This window comes from Notothenia rossii (assembly GCF_949606895.1).
Source record: "Notothenia rossii genome assembly, chromosome: 2".
NCBI classification, from domain to species: domain Eukaryota; kingdom Metazoa; phylum Chordata; class Actinopteri; order Perciformes; family Nototheniidae; genus Notothenia; species Notothenia rossii.
This window is the reverse complement of record NC_136904.1, coordinates 70463179-70476179: the sequence shown is the minus strand read 5'-3', so window position 1 is coordinate 70476179 and position 13001 is coordinate 70463179. Positions and strand designations below refer to the sequence as shown.

Here is a 13001-nt window from a genome sequence, read left to right as displayed (position 1 = left end):
GAGCACAATCTCGACTTTATGTTTTTAACGGAAACATGGATTGAACAAAATAACAGTGCAGCTGTTCTTATCGAATCAACCCCTCCCAAATGTAGTTTTATGAGTCAGGAAAGAATGCATAAGAAAGGGGGTGGAGTTGCTATTTTGTTCAATGATTCCCTTCAATGCAGGAAGACATCTTATGGGAACTTTGCTTCTTTTGAATATGTGGCCCTTCAGCTGAAATGCTCCTCTCGAGCTCTGTTCCTAAATATCTATAGACCACCCAAATACTGTGCAAGCTTTTTTGATGACTTTACTGAACTTCTGTCTATAGTGTGTATTGACTTTGACCGTCTAGTCATTGTTGGTGATTTTAACATCCATGTTGACAACCACCAGGACAGAGGGGCTAAAGAACTGTTTTGTGTTCTTGATATAATAGAGTAGAAGCTGCTGGGACTCCCAGCAGCTTCTACTGAAGCCTTCCGAGTAAATCCGAGTAAATCGCAAATATATTGTAGTTCTGGTGAACTATTGTGGGAAAAGTACTCCGCTGTGAACGCGGCTATTGTCTTTCATTTTTGTAAAGCACCTTGAATTGCCTTGTGTTGAAAGGTGCTATATAAATAAACTTGCCTTGCCTTATATTATTATATATATATTAGGGCCGGGACTTTAACGCGTTAATTAAGATTAATTAATTACACAAAAATTAACGCGTTAAAAAAATTAACGCATTTTAATCACACTTATTTTTGCACCGCGGAACGTTTCTCACTGGATGAGTTTCAGGGGTACCGAATATACTGGAGCACCAACTAACGTTCATGACTTCAGACAACAACAAACCACAGTGAACAATAGTCAAACATGAACGAAGAAGTTGATGAGACCGCTTTGGTTGGCCCCGTGGATGGGACATTTTGTTTTAAAAAACGGACGGATGGAAGCGTCAATAAGAGCACGGTTGTTTGCAAATTATGCAAAAAGGAATTTGCATATCACCGCAGCACATCAAGCCTCAAGTATCACCTCAATGCAAAACATATAGCAGCTAGCGTGGAAGCTAGCGTGGACGTTAGCCCGACTCGGAGTACAAGGACCCACACCCAATTCGCGTTGATCAAACAGTGGCCTATGCAACAGAGAGATTTTATTTTTCATCAGGATATTGGAAGAATAGGAGGGATTGAGGTCAATCACTGGCACTTTTTTATTTTATTTTAAATGGTACACTTTATGTTGAACTATTTATTACGTTGTTGGTGCAACTGGCACTTTATGTTGAACTGTTTATTGTTTTGGCCAAGGTTATTGAGAGAGTTGGACTGAAATTGATTAGATTTTTTAAATCAACTGTTGGTAAATCAACAAAGTCTGTTATGGCCTCTGAAGCAACAGAGAGATGTTTTCTAATAGTCAGGGTTTCCAATGTTCTGAATGTACTTGAAAGTATTGTGTTTTACTTAAAAAACAAAGTGTTATAGTTTACAGAAGGTCTACCTACCTATAGGCTACCTGAATCTCTGAAATGTACTATATTCCTAAATATGCTATTGCTACACTTTATGGCAAAAATTGCACTTTTCTGTTGGTCTTGGTTAAGTACCACCTTGAAAAAAATAAACAATGTTTTATTGCTTAAGCTTATGTATTCAGTCATTATTCAATGGTATACTAAAATCCATGTGAAAAAAATTGCTTCTCACTGTTCTCAGGTCAAATATTTATATGTGATTAAAAATGCGATTAATTTCAATTAATTAATTACAAAGCCTCTAATTAATTAGATTAATTTTTTTAATCGAGTCCCGGTCCTAATATATATATATATATATTTTGAACGGCGAGCATTTTTTTTAACGGAAACTCTGCCGCATGGTTCCCTCATCCCTTGGAATAGGTGGAGAGGTGGGTGTTATTCATCTGCTGGTGGACTGCCGGGGAGATTTACAGCAGGAGCACAGGCCATCCACCACGGAGAATAAACAGAAGTGCAATCATGGCTACCATGCTCCTGGGTCTTCTTCGCTGCTTTTGGTGTATTTTGTGGCGGCAGCAGCGCCACTTACAGGCCAGGCATATGTACTACAGCGTTTCCAGCGGGTCGCGGGGTCTCTGGTGAACGGACAAGTTAATTGAGCCGAATGCGTGTGAACGTAAGACTTTTTTGAAAATGCATACGATGCGTAAACACAAACGCTCCCATGTAAATGCCTGGTGTCTAAGGTGCTGCTCAGACGGGAACGTTTGCTTTTATGCACAGTATGCGTTTTCAAAAAAGTCTTCCGTTCACACGTATTCGTTTCATTTGACGTGTCTGTTCACACGAGAACGCTGGAAACGCTGTAGTACATATGCCGGGACTGTAAGTGGCGCTGTACTTCCACACGAGACCGCTCGAAAGCGCTGGACACGTTGTAGTACATATGCCGGGCCTGTAACTGGCGCTTTAACTTCCGCCACAAAATACACCAAAAGCAGTGAAGAAGACCCTGGAGCATGGTTGCCATGGTTGCCCTTCTGTTTATGACCCGCAGTGGATTTAGCAACATGTAGTAGTTCATGTAATTCTCCATGTCCACTTGTTGCTGATGGTTGTGGTAGAGGAGCTGTAGATTTTGCACTAACATCTGTAGCATGAATGGTCGAGCTGTAGATGTTGTACTAACATCAGTAGCATGGTCAGTAGCAGTAGCACTAGCAGTAGCTACTGACAGTAGCTACTGACCATGCTACAGCAGTGAGCAGCAGAGGTGGGGAGAGGCGGGGCTATGGCTTCATCTATCGGGAAATGATCGTATAGAGGCGATTACACAGAGCCGTTTGACCCCCCAGAGCGTTTAGTTTGCAAATCTATCCACCTTGGGACCCCTTTATCGTTTGTGGGGTCCGTTTCTATTGTTTTGTTACGGCCTTGTGTAAATGAAAGGGCTATACGCAAGAGAAACTATGCGGATCCAACCCGTTTTGTTCTCCTGTAAACGGGGTCTAAATACACAGAAGGGTAATCACAGGACAAGACACAGCTGGGAAGGGGAAGCAGAAACACAAGGGCAACAGGTGAACACAATGAGACAATCAGGCACAGGAGGCCAAAACAGGAAGGAAAACCAGACACAGGGAGAACAGACTTTCAAAAGAAACCCTGACTAGACAGACACAGCTAAAATCGTGACAGTATGAACAAGGGGTAATATACATTTTGGAGATTAGACCCCATCATACTGTGATAAAATCCTTCGTGATTAAGGTTATTCTGGGCAGTTCTGATGAACTGGAGGTGAAGGAGGTGGAGGAGGGTTGCATCAATTCTTCTGAACGATGCTGGCAGGGGAGAAAAAGAGCAGATTTAAACGTTTGCCAGATGTGCTGTGATTGGCTTGTGGGGGATGAGACAGGACCGATTGGTTTAGCTGGGGGGTATGAAGCGCCCTTGCTTATTGAAAGAAAGGGCGAGTGAGTGAGAGAGAATTTGTGAATGAGAGCGTGGGAAACAGTCTTCCTGAAATAACTTGCGCTGAGCTTCATTTAATAGTAAAGGTAGTTATGAAGTCTTACATCACAATTTCAATATTATTTTTTATATATTGTCCAGTTCTATATACAAAAACCCAAACTCAATCCGTTCAGATGAATATTAATCAGAAGCCTTCAACACTGTTTACAGGGATTCTGCGGAAGCAATTTCCAAAACTGTCATTGCTAAAGAGAAGCAATTTAGCAAATATAAAATTGCATTCCGATTGCATTATATTACTTTGTATTTGACCTAAATTGAACCTTGTTTATCCTTTATTTCACAATGAGCAGCTAATCCAGTAATGTTTAAATACATAGAGTTGTTGTTTTGAGCTTTTTCAGCCCTGTAAACCAAAATGACCATGAATACAAATCCTATGTAGTGTAATTCGTTTTTCTTCTGGATTATTAAACTTTTTTTTGCATTTTAAAAGGAGCGAGGATGAAATATTGTTTTGATTGTTCTGACAGTGTGTATTATGCTAATTGTAAATAAAAATTCACATGCATGTGACAGTTTGAGCTCCCACAGAGTATTACTGTCACATCGAAAAGTGACGGTTCCCGCTCTTGTCCAAAGGGCTGGTGAGAATAGTACTTGCTGGATGGGAGCGATATGTTCAATGAATGCATACGTATACTCTCCTTTCAAGTAGTAGTAGTTCATTATACAGATATTCTCGTCACAATTGCTCTCCAAAAAAGATGATAACCTTTTTGAGGGGATTTTCTTCTTGTCTTGAGTTGTTGACATTTCCATGGACTTTACACAAGACTCCCATTCCCGGCACTCTATTCCCAGTTGATAAATCATTATTTCAACAAAAAAAAAACACTGCTTTTTAATCAGAACTTTCCACTCCTGTCAGGTTGATTGCATGCCCTGAGCTGCTGTTAGATACAAGCCAGATGGTCTCCATAAATTAAAAGAAGAAAATTAAGAACTGTATTTTTTCCTCAGGAGGAGCAAGCTTTACAGTAGCTTCCCTTATTGACGGAAGTTTGGCATTGACACAAAGATCATTTTAAATAAGTTAAAAAGTTTAAAATTTGACAAATCTTTGGTTTACAAAGATATTCCTTGAAAGGATCACTGTGCACATGCAACACCTGTTGCTTCTTGTATAGGGATGGGTTATCATTATCGGTTATTCTTTTAACGGTACTACTACTCTTAATGACACTGCTTATCGATCCGGTACTTTAACTGTATTTTTATCGGTTATTTATAGGGAAAAACGTAAGAAATTGGCATCAGAATTCAAATTAGTTCATGTAAAATATTAACAGACTAATGTGATGATGGAAATTAAAAACAAATGTTATCTTTAATCATCAACCCACGCTTCTGTAATTTGTTGAACTCCTTTTATGGTTTAAAGGCTGCTAGCATACATAATCTACGTAAAGTGGTACCGGTACTCAATATAGGGCAACAGAACTACCAGTTTTGGAAGTCGGAAAACTGTGCATTTCTCTACCTGAATATGGTGCAATCTCGCCAGATGTTTGGACAGATTGTTTGTGTTTCCACCCTTAAACAAAAACACTACTAAACACACTTGTGCCGTTTAATACCAGGTTTCGGTATCCATCCCCACTGCGCTGAATAGTGTTAATTTCGTCAGCTATTTTTTTATTCAGTTTTAGTCTTAGTCCAGTGTTAAATTTCATTTTAAATTTCAATAAAAAAAAATGTGTTTGAATTATTGTTTTGAACATTTTGAAGTTTCTTACAAATGAGGCATCCTCTAATACTAATGATTGGTGAATTAAGGGGAATTAGGCAGTTGCAAACACATACAAAGAAACAGCTAAATGTGTATTTTGGACATTTTCTCCTGTGTCTTCTCTGAACGAATACGTTTTGGAAGCAGCATAATAAAAAAAAGCATTGGTCTTAGTCTCTATCTCACCAATAAAACCACACAAGTCCAAAGAAAGTCAGCACTGCCCTGTATACGTGTTTACTACCTGTGTGTTTACGTCTCTACAGGAAACTGGCAAAGTCCACCCTTGTACTAGTGCTGGTGTTTGGCATCCACTACATCATCTTTGTGGGGCCTTATACAATCGAGGGCCTGAGCTGGGAAGTCCGCATGTACTGTGAGCTGTTCTTCAACTCCTTTCAGGTACTCTCTTCTTTTTAATTAATAACACTTGCTTATTGGTTGCTGAAGTTATGTGAAAAGTCTGCCTTTAACCTTCAGGAAGTGCTTACGCAAGCATGCTAAGTCAAGGTTGGTCCTCGCATTCAAAGATCAGGTAGTACACTGAATTCATGTCCTTTTACTGAAGTGCGTCATTTAAAGCACATTTCATTATCAGTATAGTAACCACTCCAATTGCTGTGAATATACAATTTATCAACATTTAAATCATGCAATTAATATGCAACTATGGGGAGCATTGTGTGAGTCATTGGTTTGAACCCAGCCCCTGGTATTGAATTGTATTTAAGTCGCTTCGGATAAAAGTTTCAGTTAAATGACATGTATTTAACTAGTGTTCGTTATCATACAGCTAGGTTGAATACTCGATTCTGATGTTCAATACGGACATTCAGTGGTCTTTTCCGATAGCAGACCACCACTAGGGATGCTCTAATCAAAGGACCATGTGCAGTCATATCAATCCGCAGAAAGAAGTCCGGTCCATTTTTTTATATTAATTTGAACACTTTTGGACAGCACAAAACTTAGGATTCATTATGGCGAAAGTGTCACCAGTAAAGAAAAGAAAAAAGAACCAAAACAAGAAAACAGCTTAAGAGAAGGAAATAGGTAAAAGAGCTGGATGTCAGAAAATCCGCACACAAAGACAGACAGGAAGTCAACACTAAAGGCAATGTGGTTTGTGCTCAGTGTTTAAAGATTCGCTAATGGAAAAGAAAATGTGACTTGGACAGTTACGGGGCAGAGCACTTCGATCAGTGTTGCTGTCATTTTAAACTACGATGATATGGCTGATTCAAAACTCATTATTATCTTCTTAAAGTAACCAGACTCCAGTTAGAAAACCGTTATTTTATTTAGCTGATAATGTTAAAAAACCCTCTTAATACTTCAAAATCTGCTTTGTTCGTTTTTTCACTGTTATACGAACACCAACTCTTTTTGAGGTAGAGGTAGCCACCACAACATTGATGTCACTGATGCACCAGCACTGGAAGCAGGATCAGACATGATATACCAAGTCATACTCATTTATTGTAAATAGAGTTTTCCTCTTATAATATACAGTTGGTTTCCCTCATTAAAAACCCTTCATATGCACATAATTTCTGTCTGAACAATTAATTGAGAGTCAATTTATGGCGCATTTCCACTGCAGCGGGTAGCCCCGTTTAAGCGTCCTTAATCGTCCTCGAACGGCCAGGCCAGTTTTTGGTGGCCTTTCCATATAGCGCAGCACCGGCTATCGGCTACTTTTTCCCTCTTTTTCCGGCCCCATAAAATCGTGGTTCTATCAGGCCAGGGACAGGGCTGAACTAGTGACGTCAACACTCTCGACTGCTGATCGCGTGCGAGATCATCCCTAGCGTCGCATATATATTTAGAAGCAAGCTTGCAACATTTTTATACACAGCATTTTTGTAAACGGAGGAGCTACAAAAATGGCAACGTCGAAGAAAAGCACACCGTGGTCGACCGAGGAGGTGACGACGTTCTTACATCTCATTGGGGATGATAAAATCCAGCGGGAGCTCGACGGAACAACTCGAAATGTGAAAGTGTTCCAGGATGTCTCCTGGTGGAGATGGCACAGATGTCCGAAAGTGGATTTTCGAGGACTTTCCTGCAGTGTAGGGAAAAGCTGAAAAAGATGAAGAGTGAATATCGCCAAGTAAAGGACAACAACAACACAAGTGGTGCGGGTAGGAAACACTGGAAGTGGTTCGACTTGTTGGACCAGATTTACGGCCATAGACCGGCCAAAGTTGGGAGGGAGGGAGGCCTGGACTCTGCAACGGCTTTACTGGGGTCCCTGCAAGGTACGCTCACTTCTAACAAAGAAGTCTATTTTATCCTTACATTAATGTTCGACAACCCATGCTTTTATGGAGCCCCGAAGAGCTACATACTGTAGCTAGCTAAGGTAAGGTGACCAGATTTTCAAAATGAAAACCGGGGACATTTTGAGTTTTGCGGTCAATATATCATTAACATATCCAATTGTCTTCACTGTTAAAGAAAAAAGGGGGACAATTCTGGTTTAATGTAATTCGAACATTTGAGCTGTTGGATACAAACAGAAGGAAGATAGCTCATATATGAGACTTCAAAGGTCTTTTATTTTGAAACTTTACATCAGATTGTCCAGATTCTCTCTGAGTGACTAGATGGGGTGTCCTGCTATCACCCTGAAGTGAAATAAGTCTTTGATACTGGATAGTTTTTGTTTTATTCTTATCTGAAAACAGAGGGATGATAGCTCATATATGAGACTTCAAAGGTATTTTATTTTGAAACTCTACATCAGATTGTCCTGATTCTCTCTGAGTGACTAGCTGGAGTGTCCTATCACCCTGGAGTGAAATAAGTCTTTGATAATTTGACAGTTTTTTTATTTATTCTTGTATAAAAACAGAAGGACGATAGCCCATATATGAGATTTCAAAAGTATTTTATTTTGAAATTCTACATCAGATTGTCCTGATTTTCTCTGAATGACTAGATAGGGTCTCCTGCTATCACCCTGAAGTGAAACAAGTATTTGATTGACTTCGAATGACTCTTTGATTATGGACGGTTTCCATTAAATAATAATCAAAATATAGACGGACAATAGATCTAATTTGAGATTTTAAACAGCATACATTTTCAATTGTGCTTCAGAAAGTAATGTTATTTTAGGAGTGCTGTGAGATGGTGTCAACATCAATTAAAATTAGTCACCCAGTAGAAATGTCAGATATGTCTTCATAACTGTATACTTACATTTTACATTCACTCAGTTATAATGTGGTAGTTATACGTAGTTTATTTTAAATTATTATTGATCACATTATATAGTACATATTTCTTAATTTAAGCTCCAGTATATATGAATATGTTTGGTGTGTTTTTTAGGTATATTTCTTATTGACCGAGTAAACGCTTTTATTTTGAAGGCAGTTTTTACAGGCCTCTACCGTAATCCATAGGATATTCGCGCACCGCAATACAACGTGCTTTTGACTGTGTTTTCCGAAGTGGGGGCTGGCTTGACCACAGTCTGTTAACCCAGTGTTTCCTGACATTAAACGTTTTATTTCACCTTGCTATGTGTTTTTAACGTATATTAAAAAACGGGGACATTTCCGGGGACAGTTTCAACCGGGGACAGGCCAATACAAACGGGGACTGTCCCCGGAAAACGGGGACGTCTGGTCACCCTAAGCTAAGGCAGATAGCATAGGCAGATAGCCTTAGCTCGAGCTATTGTTTGCTAACACCATATGTACCATTGTTTACGTTCAGTTTTTCTTTTCTATAGTTGTTGTTGCTATTTGGTATTGTGTTCAGTAGTTTGTGGAATTAACAAGTCATGTTGCTGTTCTAGATGATTACATTGGGACTAGTGAGGAGGAACATTCCCGAACAACGGGTGATGGCAGTGTTCCGTCCACAACATCTTCATCGAATCCAGAACGGACACCAACTCAACCACCAACGCCGAGTGCCATCACGACACCGCAGCGTGTGGTTCTAGGTAAGAAATAGAAATGGCAAAACTACTGGAATTGTGTTTTATTTTTTTAAACCTTGGATCATCCATCGTCAGTAATTACAATAAGCTATACCACTGTGTGGAAATACTCTGTTACAAGTAAAGTCTTAGCTAGTATGCAGCTAGTACAGTTGTGTGTCACATCCTATCATATACATCATATTTATATTCATTATCAACAGGCTGGATATAATGTAATTCACTTTCAAAATAATTGTAAACATCTAGGGCCAGAACTTTCTTTAGTTAATCCTTACTGGTCTTCTGTTTATACATGTTATTCTTATATCCTTGTGTGACCTGTACCTGTCCTGTGTTTTTTCCTTATTGCTAATTATTATCTTATTGTCACCCAGGCAAGAGGAAACGAGGAGGAGAGGATCGGGCCCAGCAGGAACGGCACCATGAACAGCACATGGCCCAGCAGGAACGGCACTTGGACTGGGCCAAAGCGTCTGCTGAGCGGAGATGGGAGTTGGATGCGGTCTTGAGAAGGGAGGAGGCCGCTCAAGCAGAGACCTTCAACCTAGCCTTCCTGCGCACTCTTGGCGAGGTGCTAGGGGGACGTGGCAGCAGACGTTGCAGCAGACGTTGCAGCCGACGTGGCCCGTCTCCTCCGTGATACTTCAAATAACCTTAATAGTTATTGTACACATTATATATTTTGTATCTAGTTAATTTTTAAATGCAATATTTGTACTTTCTTGTCTATTTATTTTCTTGTTCATTTTATATTTATTTTTACAATGCAATATTTATGCTGGCTGCAATACAGTTTTACATTTTTTATTTGTATTGTTTACTGGCATGCCTTTTTGATACAAACATTTTTTTGTAATGTATACTGACATCAATAAAGTACTTATTTGACTTATCTTATCTCTTGTTGATAATGAATTGCACCCAACTGAAAATATCAGATTCACATAATCTTGATTTAGAGAAGATATAAACATACATGAATTTATAAAGCAATAACAAACACCAGTTACGAAAAAGCCCATAACATAAAAGTTAGTTTTAAGAGATTTAAAGCAAGAAATTTAGTTTGCTTGCTTGAGGTCCTCCTCTAAAACATTACATGTTTATTTTGTAATGGTATTAAGAATACATGATAAATACATGTAGTAGAAATTGCTCAATTGTAATACCCTCGTTCTACTAGACTCAAAACACATTCCTTATATATTTAAAAGACGAGAGAACAAAAGAAGAAACCTATAACCCATTCAAGCAAGCTTTTAACATGTCTAGAAGAAAGATTGAGGTTATATTTTTATTATTTTATGTTGTGGATACTTTAGCCTCAATCCATGTTTACAATTGTCCAAACTTGCATTTACTGTATGAATATAGTTTTGCTGTGTTTTACACTTTAGTATTTATGTTTATCAGTGATGCAAATTAGTCGCTTTTCGGCGCCTCCCGCTTTTTTAACGCTGCTTTGGGTGACTTGTGTAATTCGTGGAGAACCGAAGAGTTTTCGTTTTGGGGGGGGGGGGGTCCGTTAGTCCGTCCGTTAGTCCGTCCGTTAGTCCGTCCGACTGACAGACAACTTCTCACTTCAAAAAAGAAGAAGAAATCTAGATCGCAAAATAATTAAACAAGCGAGTGCCTGTTTTTCCTGGCCAATGACAGGTTCCTTGAACACAACACGAGCGTAACGTGTCTTCACGTGGTTATGTCTCGTCTGAAAGGAGTGTAGACTAGAGTGCTTACGGAGAGCACCGGAACGCCGCTCCAGCTCTTCAAATATTGCAGTAACCATAAGGAGCCGTACACATGCCGCAGTGTTTGCGTGGCTGTGTCTTTAGTTGTAAGCACAGTGGCGATCTGTTGTTATTAGCATCTGGTTAGCTAGCTATGCTAACGAATTTAAAGAGCTTTTCTACAACCAGGTGGAAGAGAGCTCTCTCCTGAGAGGCTCAATTAACCTCAGCTCAGTGAGGTTAAGGCACACCTTGATATGATCATTATAATTATTAATGAGACATTAGAGACTAAATGAAAAACAGGTATAAAATACTATATGACAGTAACAAAAAAGTTGTTGAAAATAACAAGAATAGAGTTTAAAAGGGGAGTGATTTGTAAAATATCCAAAAAGAAAAATCTGCTTACAGTTCTGTTTCAAATGGGTGTTGAAAGATGTACCCATGGATCTCCTCATGTTGCTCTCAAAGTGCACCAAATCCATCTTGTGTCCATATCTTTCTGTTTTGGTGGTCATGCCACACTGTGCACATGCATGCATGCGCGAGTCATGGCAAGATATATGGATTAAGAGGTTCCTTTTTCTTTGCACAGCATGAAAGAAAGGCAAAATGAATTGGCTGTGATTTTAGTTTTTTTAAGCAGAGGTTGAGTTCAATAATTTGTACGGCCCTCTGAGGATGTTGTAAAAATTGAAAGGAAAAAGGTTCCCCACCCCTGCTGTAAATAATAATAAAAACCCTTGATTTATAACTTAACATCTCTGTCTCCTATTGATCTGAGTATATTATAAAGAATAGCCAGTTAATTGAAGCATTATAGCACAGGCCTTTGTCAGATGGTATATTACGCTGTTTTTTTCCTGCTTCGAATAGTTCTCTCTTTTTTCACCATACCTGTGTTTGCATCACTGGTTTATAGTTAGCTTTCATATTCATCTTATTAGAAAGATTTTCTTTTCATGATCTGATATTTCCGCAAATGTTCTTATTATGGGGCAGTACTTACTGGTGCTTGAAATTCAAATATTTACTAAATATTCAATTCAGATAACATTTTTGTTTAAAAAATTTGACAAACACATGTATATGAATTTTATTTTATTTGTATTTATGTTCAATACAATTCATATTTAGGTATTCAGGTAGCGCATCAAACCCTTTCTGATGTCAGTGCCCTCCTCCTCTGCACCTTGAGCCACTGCTACCCCAGGCTCTGCTGCTGCTGGTGCATTCCACCCATCATCATAGTCCTCTCCATGACTCTCGCAGAGCACAGCATGTCAGCACCATGGATTTCACAAGTTTCACATGGTCTGCGGCGACGTAACTTCTGAAATACACAAACAAAAGCACATATTTTAAGTGGTAGCTACAATTAATTAAATACTTGAAACACTTTGGTCGTATTGTGAGCGTGAGCCTAAACATATGGCTAGTTAGCGAACGTTAGCTTACCGAGTAGCGTTGTCGTCTAGTCCTGTTGTAGTCTCTGCAGCATTGTAGGACTTCCGAAACTCTCTCGTCAGCTTCTTCTGCATCTCGTCTTGCTATATGCAGTCTACTTTGAAACATCACTTTCCTTCTTGCTGTGATAACAAGCCACACACCAAGAAACAAGTAAACGGTCGCTTCCACATCCTCTGCAGTTTTACCCAGCGTCGCTCCGCCCAAAAAGCCCGCCAAAAATCCGATTGCCCCGCCTACACTGCGTTGCTACCCCAGGTCCTAAACTGTAATGGAAATGCGCCACGGCCTCAGACGGCCAGCGAGGCAGCCCGAGGCATGAGCGAGGACGCTTAGGGACGCTTAAACGGGGCTACCCCGCTGCAGTGGAAATGTGCCATTAGTATCAGACCATACTCTATGTCTCCCACTGCTCATTAACATTGTAATCTTCTGCATGTGGCTGTCTGAATCAAGACTGCACTTCATTATTCGGTGAAGCAGCTTCATAATGACTTTGGTTAAGTATCATAATTCGGTTCTGCCTAAGTTTAAGTGAGCAATTTCAAAATGCCTTCAGGCTTGACCTTTTCTAAATATTAACTTAATTATACTTCATATCCAATC

The 13001-nt window shown here is 39.4% G+C and overlaps 1 protein-coding gene across 1 annotated transcript in view; it reads left to right on the top strand.

Moving 5' to 3' along the window:
- The window catches only part of pth2ra (parathyroid hormone 2 receptor a), a 206364-nt gene that overhangs the window by 179869 nt on the left and 13494 nt on the right, over positions 1-13001 (top strand). The window contains exon 16 of the mRNA XM_079663531.1: positions 5501-5636. Within this exon, the coding sequence (XP_079519657.1) occupies positions 5501-5636 (136 nt within the window). The remainder of the gene's footprint in view (positions 1-5500; positions 5637-13001) is intronic.